Source organism: Entelurus aequoreus, linkage group LG15 (assembly GCF_033978785.1).
Source record: "Entelurus aequoreus isolate RoL-2023_Sb linkage group LG15, RoL_Eaeq_v1.1, whole genome shotgun sequence".
Classification (NCBI taxonomy): domain Eukaryota; kingdom Metazoa; phylum Chordata; class Actinopteri; order Syngnathiformes; family Syngnathidae; genus Entelurus; species Entelurus aequoreus.
Window position 1 is genome coordinate 35,390,999 of NC_084745.1, and position 18,451 is coordinate 35,409,449.

Below are 18,451 nucleotides of genomic sequence, written 5' to 3' on the forward strand. Positions count from 1 at the left end.
TCTTCAGTGGCCCTAACCGAAACCCCCTTTTTTTTTTTTTTAACTAAATAAGAGTTAATAATTTGTTTATTCAGTTTGTTTAAATAATTATATATAATAATAAATACTTGATTAATTTACCTTTTTAAATGTTCTTTTAATCAAGACCCTGCTTACTGGTTAGTCGCCCCCTGCCTCCTTTAGCTGCTTGTAATCCCACCGGTGGACTGGTTTTCTGATAATGAGCTTGCAGTAGAGTGCGTGTCAGCGTGTCAGGGCCTGCGCTCTATCTGAAAGCATAAATAATTATTCTGTTTATACTAAAAAATGTATTTAGACTAGCAAGAGCATAATTTCTATAACCGCACCCCTCCCATTTATTATACATCATCTTATGTGTATACTCTGATGAAGTACTGAGACGTCTATAAATTAATTATTCTGCAGTGCACACAGATGAGGCAACAGAAGAGGTTCTTTTGTCATTGTTTCCACTGTGGGGCTTGTGTTTACTTCTATGACCTACCTTGTTATTGATCCAGCCTCTTTGTTGGCTACAGCAAGAGAATACACCGCCTTTAGGAGACAATTAGACAAAATAGACCTCACAAATATGGCCGACACTTCCAAAACACACTACTTCATATGCTTCAACTATAATATTTTCTACTAAAAGACTTTTAGTCATAATGAGAAACTGGAAATATGTGATGTCATGTTGTGCTTTATGCATGTTCAAAATAAGCTAACACCAAAACCATAATTTTGAGTGTCAATCAAAATTGCGTGGGGTCCGAATAAGCTTTGTTCATTTGGAGAATTTGGGTGTATATATAGCAAGAGTTTACGTCGCCTGTAAGAGGCAATTTGACACAAAATACTTTTACAAATATGGCTGAACCTTTTAAAACAGTGCAGAGTAAATCAGTATCAGAAACTATAATCTACATTATTTCCTTCAAAAATAATATTATAGTAGTTAGGACTCAAAATGTAAGTGTTGTTAACCTAGCTTTATAACCACTAAGAGATGTGATCCCATTTAAAGGGGTCATATTATGATTTTGTTTTTTACATTAAAACACTTCCTTGTTGTCTACATAACATGTAACAGTGATTCTTTGGTCAAACATTTGTATAGATTATGTCTTACAGACCACCTTCAAACCGCTTTCTGACTTTTGTCAGGATTTGCTGTTTTGTTGGCGGTCTTATTTATGGGGCTCCACTTTGACAGCGTCTTCTCTTTGCCATCTTTGTTTTAGTTTTTAGCGCTTCATTAGCAAGTCTCCTGATACATATAAATTGGAACTATACGCTACTTTGTATTAGAAACGGCAACAGCGGAGAATTAATGTGCATGTACGAGCCAGTCTGTCCCACAACAAGATGATAGAGAAAAGGAAAGAGCTTATTGACTACAACGTCTCACTACAACGTCGGACTCGTACAAAGATCTTGGGGTAAAGCTTTACCATATTTGGAGATATCCGCTAAAACGCAACTGGAAAAAAACTTCGCAAATTCCAAACTTCTCATTTGGAGGATGTATAAAGGAAGGCAACGTTGTTTTATAAATATTTTTGCCATGCCGCCATGGTTTGGTTTCAAATTTTCAGAACTTATGCAGATCTCAAATACACAAAAAACGGTACTAACAGGTAAGAAAAGTTGGTTTTGCATTAAAGGTTCCCTTTAAGAGATAAAATAATCTGATATTTAACAACTTTATTGTACTTTACCTACTACCTTATTGCGTACATACAGTATACGTAGCTTAGCATCTTTCTGCTATCAAGACACAAGCACCGTTAAATCTGACACCATAATCTGATTAGAATGTATGGAGAATTTGCCTCTCAAGTTGTACAAAAATTTGGAAATTCGATTTACTGTGTGTCTTTTGCTTTTTGCAACGATAATTTGCGATGTTAAAAAGTTTATAAGAATTTATGCCAGACGCCTTGCTATGGTTCAGATGGAGTGCTGTTACCTTTATTTAAATAACAGTGGTTAACCTTATTTTTGCGTAACAAGTACCTTTGCTGCAGAGTGAAGTGAGGGATGACATGAAACACTTTTGCATTCTTCCTTTAGCTTTAAATCGTATTTATTATTTTTTAAGTTTTAACAGTGGCTGACTTCTTTTCACACTTGCATGACAGTTCTACAACTTATTTAAAAAAATAACTTGCAACGGTTATAGGATGACAATAATTTGTAATTTGTAACACACTATATGTATTTTATTTAATTATTTGAAAGCCCACCTCCTTGTCTCCTCTTCCCACCATACCTTCAAGCTGTTTTTCTCACCACCAGGCCTCATGGCGTATAGCTTATAGAAAGCGTCTCTAGAGAGTCATGTTTTTGGATGTCTTCCCACCCCACCCGTCGAGCTGTGGATCAGCTGCATGTGTTGCCTTTTAATTGACGAATCCCGAGCGCTCTTGTGAGAGTTTGGCCATGTTTATTGCTGCATTCGAGACTGCTGGGAAGGAGAAAATTATTGCACTCTGATTACGAGGTTGAACCTCAAAGCGTTGCAGTTGGATGTAAAGAGAAAACGTGCTTGACGACCTTGAAAAGCTTGTTTTCTTTGGATATACAGTAGCAATGTACTGCAAGCTTTGTAAACAAATAGTTGTGCAGATACATTAAGCAGATTTACGCAAATAACACAGACTTTGTAGAGAGAGGAGGTGCATGGCTGAAGGAATAACTTATTACCTTTTGCACAGGATCTGGATACAGGTACCAGATGAATCTCAATTCCATTAATGGAACCATGCACCTCCCAGAACTACAATGGTGCCATCTGTCCTTCACCTACCATGAACTATATATACAATATCGACACACCAATTTTCATGTAAAAAAAAAAGTAGCGTTCAATTCATAACGGTCAACCCTCGTGTTTTCCCGGGGAAACTCGCATATATGGTCTGCTCAGTGATACTATGGCAACATCGGCATAACATATCCTGTAGCTGGTAAAGTACAGCCTTCAAAACAAAAGCACAGCAGTAAAATAACACAGTTGTACAACCCACGCCCTCTTGAATTACCCTTATTTTACCAAATTTTCTGTAAAATCCCCCTAAGTTGTATTGTGTCAGTCAAATAACATACAGTATTTTAGTATTGTCAGGGCATTGCATCTATCACAACTCGGCTGTTCATATTGCCCTAGTCTTGCTCCTTGACCATTTATACAACTAAATGGAATACTAACAAGGCTTATTCTATGGCTGTTGATGTGTTGGCAGAGGTATCACTTAATTGTATCTTAACTGTCGTTCTGCACCACAATAGAGTGAAAATCCTTGTCTGAGCATGTCGTCACTTTTAGAGGAAAAAAATATTTTGCATCCTGCATCATCCTCAGACTAGAGCTGTCCTACCTAAGAACCGATGAAGCCTGCTTGGAAGAGAAGCGAAAAGTATTTTAATACAATCTGAACAGTCCATTTCAATACCTTGAGAAAACCTGGATAGATGAGAATATATAAAGGCCAGATTTTAGCGTGTCTTGCAGTGCACCACTGTTGGTACTGTGTAAACTTCATGTAGGAAGTTTGAAATTTCCCAGCTTTCCGGCACATGGTATATTCAAATCCATATGTGATGTAGCCACTGGCTTGTGTGTGCAAACAACATTCTGGCAGGATGTGCTCTTAATGAATTAGTCTTGATCCAACAGCTTAAGTCACCCTGCCAGGTGTTTTTCTCATTCATCGCGTGGCTGCAGTGTGGACAAAATTCTGCAGTGTGTTTCCTGTGTCACTGGTGTGTTGCATTTCATGTGTGCTCACCTGAAGTCTATTCTTAGCAAGTGGCCTAGTAGGCACTTGAATGAGCGAGTGTGCAAGCTCTATGAGTCTTGAAATCTACAAGCCAAGCTCTCTTGGGTTCAAACAGTAACATGAATTTAAAACATAGCTTAAGGACTTACGTGTGGCTTAAATGAGTCAGTTTGTTGGTAATTGTTATTTGCAAATGGAAATTAAGTATTTCTGCAGCAAAATATTGTAACTGCAGAGCCTTTCAAATTAGTTTTAATACATTTTCTGACAGTCTTGATCAAAACTGTGCATCTTTTTACGGAGGGGGGAATGGAGGGAGAGAGAGAGAGAGAGAGAGAGAACTTTTATCAAGCAGCTCTCAGATTTAAGCAGTCGTCTCCACCAGAGCCTGCTTCCCCCAAAAAATCAACCCTTGCTGATTCATGCAGCTCATTTGCATCCTGAGAGGCTGACTGACTCTCTGGTGTATTTATTGTGCACACCATATCTAAACCACGATCAGCTTGTGCTGTGAATGAAAGGATCGTCAAGTTGATAAGCGTCCACCTTTTTGAAACATGAATAAAACAATGTTTGACAATGATGCCGCTCTGTCTAGGTCCTGACAGCGTTTATTCCTACTCAACAGTGAGAGTGTCTGTCCACATAGCGAATTTTGACCTACATTTGAACCTCTAAAGTGCTTGTAGGCCGTCATAAGTTTTACAGTGTACATAGGGGTACGTGGAGCAACATGCAGCCCCCGACAAGTTGTTACGCTATGGGATCAAATACATTTCCTACATGGAACTTCAGTTGAAGTAAAAGTACTACTTCCACCTCTACAGGTACCACAGCGTCAGTTGACATTTGGGAAGTACCTGCATTCCGCCATGCTTGGAGGAGCAGAAGCAGGTTTTAGATTAGCCATAAAACCTTCTACCCTGCTTCAGAAGGTATCTTAAATAGACACCAACCTCAAGGTATATGGGATTTTGTATCAATTTATAGTGTTTACAATCATTTTAAAAAGGTCCCACAATGGCGTATTGGAAGTGTGTTGTACAAAATCTAGCTGTGATGCTGGAATTTGCATTTAAGTAAGCTCTACAGGGAACACGCTGTTTTGTTTTAAATGGGCCTTATTATGCAAAACTTACTTATTGGTACAAGCTGTTGTGTATTTGGGATCTGCATAAGTCCCAAAAATGTATAATCAAATCGAGGAGGTATTTCAACGATATTTATCAAACAATCTTGCCTTTTTTTCATACTTCCGAGAAACGAACCGTTTGGAATTTACCCAATTGGCAACGTTTTTGCCATTGGTGATGTGATGTCAGCGAATTATCGATATATGGTAGAAATTTGCCTAAACTCAAAGTGCTTTATGCGAGTCTGCCATTGTAGCACGTGCTGTAAATGGTCTGTGACAGTATTTTTTATAGCGCTTCACTGTACCTGCACAGTACCCAAAGTGCTTTACATCAAAGCTTTACATCATTCACCCATCCACACACACACATTCACACACTGCTGTCACACGAGTCAATAAGCTCTTTCTTTTTCTTGTTCCTCTTGTTGTGAGGCAGACTGGCTCGTACATGCACATGCATCCTCCGCTGTTGCTATTTCTAATGCAAATTAGCATATAGTTCGCACTTCTGTCAGTAGACTCGCTATGGAAACGCTAAAAACTACAACAAAAATGGCGGGGAGAAGACGCAGTCTAAGTGGAGGCATAAAATGGCGTATCCTGAAGAGACGGACAGAAAGCGTCTTAAAAATGGTCTATAAAACACCTTTTAACCAAAGAACCTCCATTACATGCAATGTGGACCACAAGGAAGTGTTTTAAATAAATATAATAATATAAAAATAATAATATTATGACCCCTTTAATTCTAATAAGCTTTGTTTGTCCATGCATATCTCCGACAGTGTGTCTCCATGAAGCGCTTTACTTTTTACTAGGGCTGTCAAATTGAATGCATTAACTGATGCGATTAATCACAAGAAATTATCGCATTAATCATGTACTTTATGTACGCAGATTAATCATGCAATTTATTTTGAGGACACACACTTCTTTACCTTAGCCACGAACAGTTAAAAGGGTGCGTGCGTGGGTCGTTATACGGTCAGTGATCAGGTCAAAGCATATGCTCGTGCAAAGATGAGTGAAGACTGGCAAATTGTGGTTGTTGGCAAATTTCACTCCAAAAAAACTCCAAATGGTATAAAACTGTTACTGCATTAGGTCATTTCACATTTCACCAAATTTTCCTGAATGACATTTTGACAATGAAATTGCCTTTTTGTCAAAATTTACTTTTGTAAATTACTCTAAATTATGCAAGCGAGTAATAACCTGTGAATAATCCTGATTAGTTCTAATTCAAAAGTGTGATTAATCTGATTTTTTTTAAAAATAGTTTGACAGCATTACTTTTTACATATACTGCACTTGTCCAACAAAATAGATGCTATTTATCACATACAACAACGTAACAAGGCATGAGCACAGCTATGTGCTAAGGGGACAGTGTGGTTCGGTTGGTAGAGCGCCCGTGACAGCCGCTGGAAGGTTTTAGGTTCGATTCCCGCTTTCGCCATCCAAGTCTGGTGCCGTTGTGTCCTTGGGCAAGACACTTTATCCACCTGCTCCCAGTGCCACCCTCGCTAGTTTAAATGTAACTTAAAAATGTAGATAATGTGTTTCACTAGGTAAAGTGCTTTGAGTCACTTGAGAAAAGCGCTATATAAATATAATTCACTTCACTTCATTTTGTAATTTGGAGTGCTACCATTACACTCACATTTTAACAGCAACATCATCCTAGGTTAGCTCATTCAATGAAGAAAAACTAAATAATCAAACTTAAAGGAGAACTGCGCTATTTTGGAATTTTGCCTATAGTTCACAATCAATATGGAAGACTCTCATGAAGTCTGCAATAAGTAATAATGTGATGAAGAAAAAATGGATGTTATTGGGTTTTTTGCATTCTAAATATTAAATAAATGTGATCAAAAGTCACACATTTGCTCTTTTTCAGTGTTGGTTTTCAATGTAGTGAGTCCCCGGGACCCACAAGTAGTGATTTGAGTGGGTCCTTGGGAAAGTCACTGGATTGCAAATTCAATATATTGTCCATTAAAGATGTTTCGGTATTGAGCCAATAACTGTGTAAGCTTTAGCTTTAGCTAACTTTACCAGACCGACAAACTTTAGCTGGCGGACTCTGGCTAAAATGATGGTTATTATCAAACTGTCAATAGTACTCATCATAAATACATTGAAAAAGTTATAATGAACATACACTGAACAAAAATATAAACATAACACTGTTTTTTCTCCCATTTTTCATAAGTTGAACTCAAAGATCTAAAACTTTGACTATATACACAAAAGACCTGTTCCGTTCAAATATTGTTCACAAATCTGTGTTAGTTAGTACTTCTTTTTTGCCAAGATAATCCATTCCACCTCACAGGTGTGGAATATCAAGATGCTGATTAAACAGCATGATTATTGCACAGGTGTGCTGTAGGCTGCCCACAATAAAAGGCCACTCTGAAATGAGCAGTTCTATCACATAGCACAGATGTTGCAAGTTTTGAGGGAGTATGCAGTTGGCATGCTGACTGCAGGAATGTCCACCAGAGCGGTTGCCCGTGAATTGAATGTTCATTTCTCTACCATAAGCCGTCTCCGAAGGCGTTTCAGAGAATTTGGCAGTACATCCAACCTGCCTTACAACTGCAGACCACGTGTAACCACACCAGCCCAGGACCTCCACATCCAGCAGGTTTACTTACCTCTATGATTGTCTGAGACCAGCCACCCGGACAGCTGCTGCAACAATTGGTTTGCAAAACCAAAGAATTTCTGCACGAACTGTTTCAGATAAGCTCATCTGCATGCTCGTTGTCCTCATCGGGGTCCCGACCTGACTGCAGTTCGTCATCGTAACCGACTTGAGTGGGCAAATGCTCACATTCGATGGCGTATGGCAAGTTCGAGAGGTGTTTTCTTCACGGATAAATCCCATTTTGTCAGAAAGCTTGTTGTTTAGCTTCGTGTTGGAGAATGGTTTGCTGATGTCAATGTTGTGAATCGAGTGGCCCATGGTGGGGGTGGGGTTGTGGTATGGGCATGCGTATGTTATGGACAACGAACGCGAGTGCATTTTATTGATGGCATTTTGAATGCACAGAGATACCTTGACGAGATCCTGTGGGCCATTGTTGTGCCATTCACGCGAGACCATCACCTCATGTTGCAACATAACAATGCACGGCCCCATGTTGCAAGGATCCGTATACAATTCCTGGAAGCTGAAAACGTCCCAGTTCTTGCATAGCCAGCATACTTATGGGACATGTCACCCATTGAGCATGTTTGGGATGCTGTGGATTTACGTATGCAACAGCATGTTCCAGTTCCTGCCAATGTCCAGCAACTTGGCGCAACCATTAAAGAGGAATGGACCAACATTCCACAGGCCACAATCAACAACCTGATCAACTCTATGCGAAGGAGACATGTTGCACTGCTTGAGGCAAATGATGGTCACACCAGATACTGACGGCTTTTCTGACCCTCCCCACACCACTATAAAGCAAAACTGCACATTTCAGAGTGGCCTTTTATTGTGGGCAGCCTAGGGCACACCTGTGCATCTTGATACACCACACCTGTGAGGTTGGATGGATTATCTAGGCAAAAAAGAAATGCTCACTAACGATTTAAAAGATTTGTGAACAATATTTGAGGGGAATAGATCTTTTGTGTACCAGTATCGTCAAAGTTTTAGATCTTTGAGTTCAACTCGTGAAAAATTAGAGCAAATACAAAAGTGTTAAGTTTATATTGTTGTTCAGTATATGTGATTGGTATCTCACTTATGGATGATCAATATCAGCATCATAAAATCTTGATCGACCATCCCTAGTATCTAGGGAAGTCATGCCTCATGTGGTGCACGTTGTGGTCATCTACATTAATTTATTATTTGTAATTGTTTAATTGTTGAAATTATACAGCACATGTTAGTTCTTGAATCAAATGTATTCAATCAAGATTACTATTACTAGAATGCTTTTTTTTTTTTAAATGTTTTTACAAATTGTGCTAAAATATTGAGATGCTAACATGTGCACCGTAAATAGAGTAAAAATCTTGAGTGGTTCCAACAGCTTCCAGTCACTTTTTGGGTGTGGGGGAATCTGTGTCCATTTACAAGGTCAAAGGTCACAAATAATCAGTAGGAACAATTATGCTGGAAGAGAAATACAAAAATAAAACACAATGAATGACAAGTGCAGCAATACACACACGTGTATAAGACTCCAGTGAAGAATGGTGGTCGCCATATTGGCTGAGTCAGTAGCCCTCAGATGATTTGCTTTTAGTATATGTCGGGGGTGGGGGGGCCTTGTCGGGGGAACTGCCACCTAAGGAATTAAAAAAGTGAAACCATGGAAACGGAGCTGCTGCTGAAGATGAACAGATAAATAAATGTTGTTGACACTTCAGAAGCATTGCAACCAGCTAAAACAACTACAGCAGCAAGCACAGATGACAGGAGATTAGCACAGATTATTGCTTAAATATTCATGTATATATAGTATGTATACTGTGTGTCTGTATATATACACATGATATTTAATGTCTTCCCTTTGGGCCTGCTGGAGACTTTTTATGTACGCTATCCCTACAGAGCCACTCATCCTAAATAACGCTGTCTTTTCTTTTCTCTCTGCCATGCTTTGTCAAAGTTCCTCACGGCTGTCATATGTGAGTGGCTCGCTTCTCTTCTTGGCGCACACATGACAAAGACCAGGGGGCCATGCAGGGGGCTTTTGGGAATAAACAATACTGCACACAAGAACTGTAGTTTTCAGATAGCAGTAGCCCTGTTCAACCGGTGGCCCGTGGGTTAAATCTGCCCCTAAAATGACATAAGACCGGCCCGCATGTTCAGTTTGAAACTTAAAAGAGTACATTTTTTTGAAAAACAGCAGAACTCCTGTCGAACAGAGGAACTTTGATTTGTATTTTTGCAGTAGATTCTAAAAACAGCAAAACATTCCAGTTGTGTAGACCTGTAATTTCCCTTCATACAGATCTTTGGCTAACATATTTGCAGCTGTAGATTCCGAAAAACAGCAAAGCATTCTTGTTGTATACTATAGATGAGCGTTGACTAGCAATTTTGCAGCACAGCACTCCTGTCATACAGTATATAAGATCTTTGACTAGCATTTTTGCAGCTGTTTCCCAAGAACGACTGAGTCATTTATGGGATCTTTGACTAGTGTTTTGCAGTATTTCCTAATACAGGCAAGCACACCTAATACAGGCAAGCACAATAAACAATTTGTTACTAGCATTTTCGCAGCAGGTCCTTAAAAACAACAAAGTGCTTCTGTCATATAGACAATCTTTTACAAGCATTTTCACAGTAGTTTTTTTTTAATTTTGCCTATCGTTCACAATCTTTATGAAAGACATGATGATGGATGTATTTTGTTTCATGCAGTGGTCCCCAACCACCGGCCCGCGGCCCGGTACTGGTCCGTGGATCGATTGGTACCGGGCCGCACAAGAAAAAAAATAAAATTAATAATAATAAATAAATAAAACATTTTTTTATTTTTTTATTATTAAATCAACATAAAAAACACAAGATACACTTACAATTAGTGCACCAACCCAAAAAACCTCCCTCCCCCATTTACACTCATTCACACTCATTCGCACAAAAGGGTTGTTTCCTTCTGTTATTAATATTTCTGGTTCCTACATTATATATCAATATAGATCAATACAGTCTTCAGGGATACAGTCCGTAAGCACGCATGATTGTATTTATTTATGACAAAAAATGTTGACCGGTCCGCAGTTACAAAAAAGTTGGGGACCACTGGTTTAATGCACTCTAACTCGTAAATAAAAGTCTGCTTACAATGAGGCCAAACCATAAACTACCATAAATAACCATCCAAAAAACCTCCAACAAAACTCTATTTACATTTCGTGACTTGAATATTAACCAAGTATTAGTGATATTGTTAGTGCTAACACAGACAAACTATTTATAGCAGCGTTGTGATAACTAGCATATGTGGCTTTATCGACATCATTGGCTGGTGAGCTGCTTTCTTGCATCGGTGCTGGTGAAAGTTTATTTTAGATGATAAATTATGCTTCTCACCGTGATAGTAGAAGGATAAGGACTAAATCCGACAAGTTGGTACACTCATGGCGAGAGACATGAAAAGATGCTTGGTTCCAACCCCCGTTTCTTCGCAAAGATTATGAGTCATTTTCATCTAAACAGGAATATAACAAGATTCTATCAGTCGGCATCCTAATGACAGCAGACATTGTACAGTATGTGATGTGGTATGTTTGTTGGCTCTCATGAAGTCTGCAGAGAGCAGTAACCAGGGATGGCTCCATTTTAGGTAGCCTTTTGATCGTATTTATTTACCCTTAAGAATGCATAAAAAGAGAAAAACATGTGTTCTTTTCTTACATAAGGATTGGGAATGATAGGCAAAATTACAAAAAAAAGTGCAGTTCCCCTTTAAAAACAACAAAGTGCTCCTGTCGAGCAGTGTTTCTTGACCATTAGACTAATTATTGGGCCACAAGTGCCCCCTAGAGGGCTGCCAAAATATATTTTTCAGCCGTGGGCCGCAGCGGTACGTAGTTGCAATACACTTCAATATCAAACAAACAAGTCTGCAGCTTAAGACAGAACTTAAGCTGCAGACTTTAGTTTAAGCGCAAAAATTATGACTAAAGTGTTGAAGCTGCATTTTCATTTGCACTTTAAATATATTTTAGCAATGCGTACTTGTATGTAGTTTTTATGAGTCCTTTTCTTTAGCAGTATAGTTGAGTAGTATTTATTTTTGTAATCAGCCTGACCTAAGTGTTGATAAAAATATTTGTAATTAACACATCGTTTAATATCATTTGACAAGGTTTATCCTGTTAAACAGCAAGTAGGTTAAATATAATTATTGATAATTAAGAATAAGATTACTAATTCATTGTTAATCTTTGAGTGGCCCCTTCTCTAGTGGAAATGTTGGGCTCCATGGGCAAAAAGGTTAAGAACCCCTGATATAGAGGATCTTTGACTAGCGTTTTTGCAGTAGGTCCTTAAAAACAACAAAGTGCTTCTGTCATATTGAGGATTTTTTACTAGCATTTTGGAGTAGATTTTTATATCGAGCATACCTGCCATATTGAGGACTTTTACCTCGTGGTTTTGCAGTTGATCCTTCAGAACAGCAGCATACTTCTGTCATACAGAGGATATTTGGCTAGCCTTTTAGAAATATAAGTTTGAAAAAATAGCAGAGCATTATTTTTGTATATAGTATTTTTTACTAGAATTTTTGCAGCACACCTGTCGTATAGCAAGCCTTGCATTTTTGCCGTTGATCCTTCAAAAAGCAGAGTAAACCTGACGGAGGATCTTTGAGTTTTGTTTTTGCAGTTGATTCTTAAAAACAGCAGATTGCTCCTGTCTAAAAGATTATCTTTGACAAGCATTAGATTCCTTAAAACAGTAAAGAATTTCTGTCAAGTAGAATATCTTTGATTCGCGTCACGTTAGCGTAGTGCTACTTTGTCCTAATCGATGACCTAATTACTTTATTCATGACTATAGTTTGAAATAAAAGTTTGAAGGTATGACTGAGTCTTGCATGGACATTATATTCAAAATAATCGTGAAGGGAGAAGTCCTTAGCTTTCTGAAAGTGTTTTTGTAAAGTCTTCGAACTTGACTGTGAAAATGTTCAAACTATCCTCTCATTTAATCCCAATGTTAAGCGTTAAATATTCGATGAGAAGTTCTGCTCAGCCTGGCAGCAGTGAAATAATGGAGTCGTCTCGGTGTGCTCTCTTGCAAGTTAGCACTCAAAGCTTCCTCATGGAGGGGTTGCCTTTTTTTAACGCTCTTGTGCTGAATGCTCGGTTTCTCTCTCTCTCTCTTTTTGTCTTCCTCCCTTTTTGTGAGTGTGTGCGCGCTTGGTGAGTTCATGTCGCCGCTTTCATGCCCTGCAGATCTTTGAGATAAATGTCGGCTCTGGCTTGCACAGACTAATAGGTTACATTTTTCGGGGTAGCGAGTGGGCCAAGGCCAAGCTCGGTGGCGCGACGAGTCCATTGCATTCATTCAAAAGCGCATGCTAATTACTGAGGACAACACGTTGACAGTACTAACATAGATTAGTGAGGACACCTCACATTGCAGCAACCATTTTTTTGACAGTAAATTTTGTCATGGGACAATGCTGTACAAATGAACCTTGAGTGTATTTTAGAGTAGTCAGTGCACAGCTTATATAGCAGATAGAAAACGAGTAGTTAGCAATACAAGTACAATAGCAACAAAATAATTGTGCCTCAACGCGTCATGGTCTGGGGATGCTGCCGGCACTGGGGAGCTTCTGTTCAACATGTATTCTGACACATAGTGTGACAGGGCTCCTAACCCCTGGTTTTCACAGGATGCGGAATGCCTACAAAACGTAACCTGGTATATGCTTGTATATTTTTTAATTTTGGATCTCTAGTATCAGTATTTGGGTCAAATAGGTGAAATTACGTCTGAAAACTTTTGACAAGTTGACTTCAAGCCTGTCCCCGCCCATTAGGACATTTAAAAGTGTAAGACACGATTTGCTTTGAAGACAGACTATTTTATTTTGAAAGTCAACCAAAAAATGTATTTTGTGTTTGTTTGTGAATGACGTCCTGTCCAACACAAGCAGATTTTAGCTAAATTGAACCGCTGTGTTACCGGGACCGGCAATAATACAAGCCCTGCTGTGGAAATGGACACATTTAATTGAATAAAAACCGAAAGAGTCCGCTTTCCATCATTTTCAATAGACTGCATTGCAAAAGGATTAACCCCTCACCGTCCTCTCGCACAAGATTCACCCAGGAATGGGGCCACGTAGTGTGAATCAATTGCTTCAAGGTGCAATTTATCAACAATAATTTAAAAGACATTCTTAACAATTAGTTCATTATTGTGCTGCTTTACTCTACACCACTGGTTCTTAAACTTTTTTCACCAAGTACCGCCTCAGAAAAAACTGGTCACCACACTGACCAACATTAAAATACAATAGCGTAGTACGCCTGGTAATTAATTAAAAACAAGGCAGAAGTTTTATTTAACAAGTATATTTAATATTTTTTTACCACTGTATCATTACACACAGTTTGAACAGTAATACTGTGTTTGAATATAGAAAAATAAAACACTGTATTTCAATCAAGTGATTCTTTGGGTAGTGGTACATGTACCACAGTTTGAGAATCATTGCTCTACAAAGTCATGGTGTCATTAGCTATACTGCAAACTGTATTGCATTTTCCCAAAGTTCATACTATATATTTTCCCTTCTTTTCTCTTTTTCAGAGGAAATCAAAGAGGAATCAGAAAAATCAAGGTAAGCCTCAGCTATTGTTTTAACAAGTTTGGTCTGACGTGTCATGAATGCATTCTCCCGAGTTCAACTAAAGGGCACTAGAACACCGTTTGTGTGTGCGTGTTTCTCCAGAGAGGTGTGCTTTTTATTTTTACTCACATCTAAGCCCCTTTTTTCTTCTCGAGTAATGGCTCTCTTGACAAACCCCTGCCTCGTGCTGTGTGTAGAAGTTGCCAAGTAACGAGTGGCTTTCCCTCCACTTTCACTTATTGGCTCCCATTTTCTTCTTATCAACAACGTAACTGTAAGAGGAAAAAAATCATATTTATTATATTTTCATATCAGCGCTCAGCAAGCCTTAATTAAGAATACTTTTATAGAGCCTGCAGGCCTTTTTAAATGGCTTATTTCATCAGTGTGTGGCGCAGACATACAAGTTCAGACTAAATAACATGAAAACATTCAGCAGTGTGCCTGCTGTGATATAATAGATGGCAGAGCAGCTATTGAAGCAGATTGCATATAGAATATCAATGATGTCATGTCTTCTCAGGGAAGTTCAGTAGATAACAGCTTGTGTCAGTTATCTTTGGGGAGTCCTTTGCTCCTTTTAAAGTTAATGGACAAATCCGCTAAATCTGAAGGTTTAACTCCTGCAGAAAAGTTGTCAGATTCATGAAGAGTTTTCAAAAGGACACAATAGTTCAGACCTGCATTTGGAAATTAATAGCCCAAATTAGCATAGCATCCTTTGAAAGGCGTTTTTTACCCAATTTTGTCACGTTTTTTTTATAATACTGAAAGTAGAAATTTTATGTAAGGAGTAAAAAGTCAAACATACTGAGTAAAGAGCCCAATTATACGGGAAAAAAATACAATAATTTTACTGGATTAAAGTCAGAATTTTACATAAATTAAGTTGTATGTTTTCAGAATAGAGTAAAACATTACAAGAACAAATATCTACTTAATACATTTAAAATAGTATTTATAATATAAGAATATTGTCCCAATTTTACAGGACTTAAGTCAGGATTTTACATTAATATAGCAATACTACAATCAGAAAAACGTGTATTGTTATCAAAATATTATGGGAATAGTATCATAATTTTTTTATTATAACTCTGCCACAAAAAAATGTGCCTTTTCTCGTAATGTTATGACCTCTCGTAGTGGAGGTGGGAGAAATAATAAATTTTTAGATGTATCGCAATTCGGCCATGGAAGATTATCGAATTGATTAGTAAACGTCAATAATCAATTTATTTATTGTAAATAAAGTAATGTTTGACCAACCCCTTTACTATCTGGCACATATGGTCCAGTTTTGCACACATTTTCATTAATTTAATAAATGTGGGAATTAATTAAATTAATTAATTTATTGATTAATTTAACTTTCTTATTCCAAATGATTTATTTTTTTAGGTTGCAAGTGATAAACGTTTATTTAGTGAAATGTAATACTGCATCAATATACATAAACTAATGATGCATCAATAATCTATTTTTAATCGAATCGTAGCTCCTGAATCGTAATCGAATCTTAAAGTGCCCAAAGATTCCCACTCTTATTCTTCATTCTTGCAATTTTATACCCTGTCTTTTGAGACATCATTATTCTCCTAATATTATTATTATTATTATTATCATTATTATCCACTGTCTTCTGGTAACTCTACAACCTAATTTATTCATATCATTTATTGAACATGATGGCATTTTGAGGGTTGTTTGAAACAAGACTGTCAGAGAAAACATTAGGTCGCATGGGTGAAGAGAGGCAGACATTTAGGCTCCGCCCACACTGAGTGTGAATCATAGAAGAGGGAGCACTGCAGTGGTCAAGTGAAACAATCACACGCCCGATGCTCAAAAGACTTTGAAATAATCGTGTTTATATATTCTTGTTTCGTTTTTTCCTTGTTTCCTCTTAGATTTAACCACCTTTTTTCCTGAAATCACTCGAGCCACGTCCTTTTGTTTGCATCTAAGTCTTGCAATGATCCGTGTCTGGTCGTTCTCCAGCGAGCTCGTCCCTCCTTAACAGGCTGGGATCACATCCTCTTTCATTGCCAGGACATAAACAATGCGGCCCCTCCCTCCGACTGTCTGAGCTCCTTTGGGTGTGGCGGCAGTGGAGGATGCTCCATGCGTATAAAAGCGACGTGGCCTTTGAAGAATTGGGAATAAAATTAGCGGTGTCATTCCACGAGAGGGGTTTAGCAGCTTAAGCGAGGCCTTAAGATGCTTTGTCAGCATGAGAGCACGGCACAGTCTGATTAGTGACACCCCCTTCTTAGATGGATCAAGTGCAGAATTTGAGGCACTAGGCTAATCCGCTAAATTGAGTGTTTTAGCTTTAACTTGCTCAAACTTAATGTATTCTTCATCTATACCAGCACAGTTATAGTGTGTACTGTTTTTCATCAGTTTTAAATAAGTCTATAGTGGTGTATTATAAATTATATCTAGCCTTGGAATATAGACTTTAAAAATGTTTTTAATAAGCCCGAATGGGAACAAGCCATTTTGTGTGCTTGTAGCTTTACGGTTAATGAGCTGTATTTGTCTCCAACACGTTTGTAGTTTTTAGCCCTTTCATATGGAGTCTACTGACAGATATAATTTAGAACTAGGGTTGTACGGCAGAGGTGGGTAGAGTAGCCAGAAATTGTACTCAAGTAAGAGTAATGTTACTTCAGAGATTTATTACTCAAGTAAAAGTAAGGAGTAGTCACCCAAATATTTACTTGAGTAAAAGTAAAATGTATGTTGTGAAAAAAGTACTGAGTAACTGATGAGTAACCTGTTCGTTTAATGATGACGGCAACAAATAATGCACAAAAACATGAAAATAGCAATGAGCAAATTCAGAGCCAGGAATATCTCTTAAGCAACTAAAACAATAATATATATTAAATAATAACACATTAACATTAAAAAAATTAAGGCAAATTGAGCCACAATAACTTAACAGCACCATAGGCTCAGTAGGCAGAGATTACAAAGGAAAATAACAAGTTAGCCTTTACGCAAACCATAAACTGATAGGTGTGGGCTGCACCTGGAAACACACTGTGCACTTCTGATTGGTGTTTCTATGCATGCGTGAGTGTGTGTGCGACTGTGCGTGTGAGTGTGTCTCTGGCTGTCTGTCTATGAGGCTGCAGTGCGTTAATAAATGTCCCCACACGATGTACATTTGACAGTGATTCATAGCAGGGTAGCTAACATCAGCCTACGGAGACAGCCAAAATGTCTACTAACGTTACTTACCGCGATGTGCTTCCTCAAATTTGATGTTGAGTTCATGTAAGCTTAAGCTTGTTGTTGTTTGCCGCTGAAACTTTATGTGCAGTTAATCATGTGACCGCCTGGCTCTGTTTGATTGGTGAAACGGAGTCAAACGTCACCAGTGACTGCATTTGATTGGTGAAACGGAGTCAAACGTCACCAGTGACTGTATTTGATTGATGAAACGCAGGCATGCGATAGATCCTACTTTGAAGGTCTGTCTGACAAACCAAAACAAACAAAGCGTGCATTAACAGATCGATAAAAATCAGTAGCGAGTAGCGAGCTGAATGTAGATAAATGGAGCAGAGTAAAAGTAGCGTTTCTTCTCTATAAATATACTCAAGTAAAAGTATGTTGCATTAAAACTACTCTTAGAAGTACAATTTATCCCAAAAGTTACTCAAGTAGATGTAACTGAGTAAATGTAGCACGTTACTACCCACCTCTGTTGTTCGGTATACCGGTATTAGTATAGTACCGCGATACTAATGAATCATATTTGGTACTATACCGCCTCTAAAAAGTACTGGTTCGTCGTGTCATGCAGACGAGCATGTTCGCTAGCTAGCGGTTAATGTCTGTCCGCAGTGTTGTAACTACTTCTAAATCACTAATCCTTGTCTCCACGGTGACAAATATAATACATTTGTTCCAAGCATCATCCGAGTGATAAGTATTCATGCTTCACTACACTCCACAATCATAGTATGGAATTTGTTAATTATTATTTAGTGTTTCGTGACCAGCAGGCACTCTTAACACGCACCCGACGGTGAAATAAATGTAAATAAATACACTGAACAACCAAAAAAATAACTCATTAACCTCATTTTGCCAATATGTTCATTAGCTTTGGACCAACAATCACAGAGAACTTGTGACTTTAGTGTGAAGTATGTCAACTGTGTGGC

General features: G+C 38.2%; 1 protein-coding gene across 2 annotated transcripts in view; it reads left to right on the plus strand.

Moving 5' to 3' along the window:
• arfgef1 (ADP-ribosylation factor guanine nucleotide-exchange factor 1 (brefeldin A-inhibited)) overlaps positions 1 to 18,451 on the plus strand; it is a 52,304-nt gene that overhangs the window by 2,228 nt on the left and 31,625 nt on the right. For both annotated transcript variants that reach the window (XM_062021281.1, XM_062021282.1), the window contains exon 2: positions 14,228 to 14,258. In XM_062021281.1, coding sequence (XP_061877265.1) covers positions 14,228 to 14,258 — 31 coding nt within the window. The remainder of the gene's footprint in view (positions 1 to 14,227; positions 14,259 to 18,451) is intronic.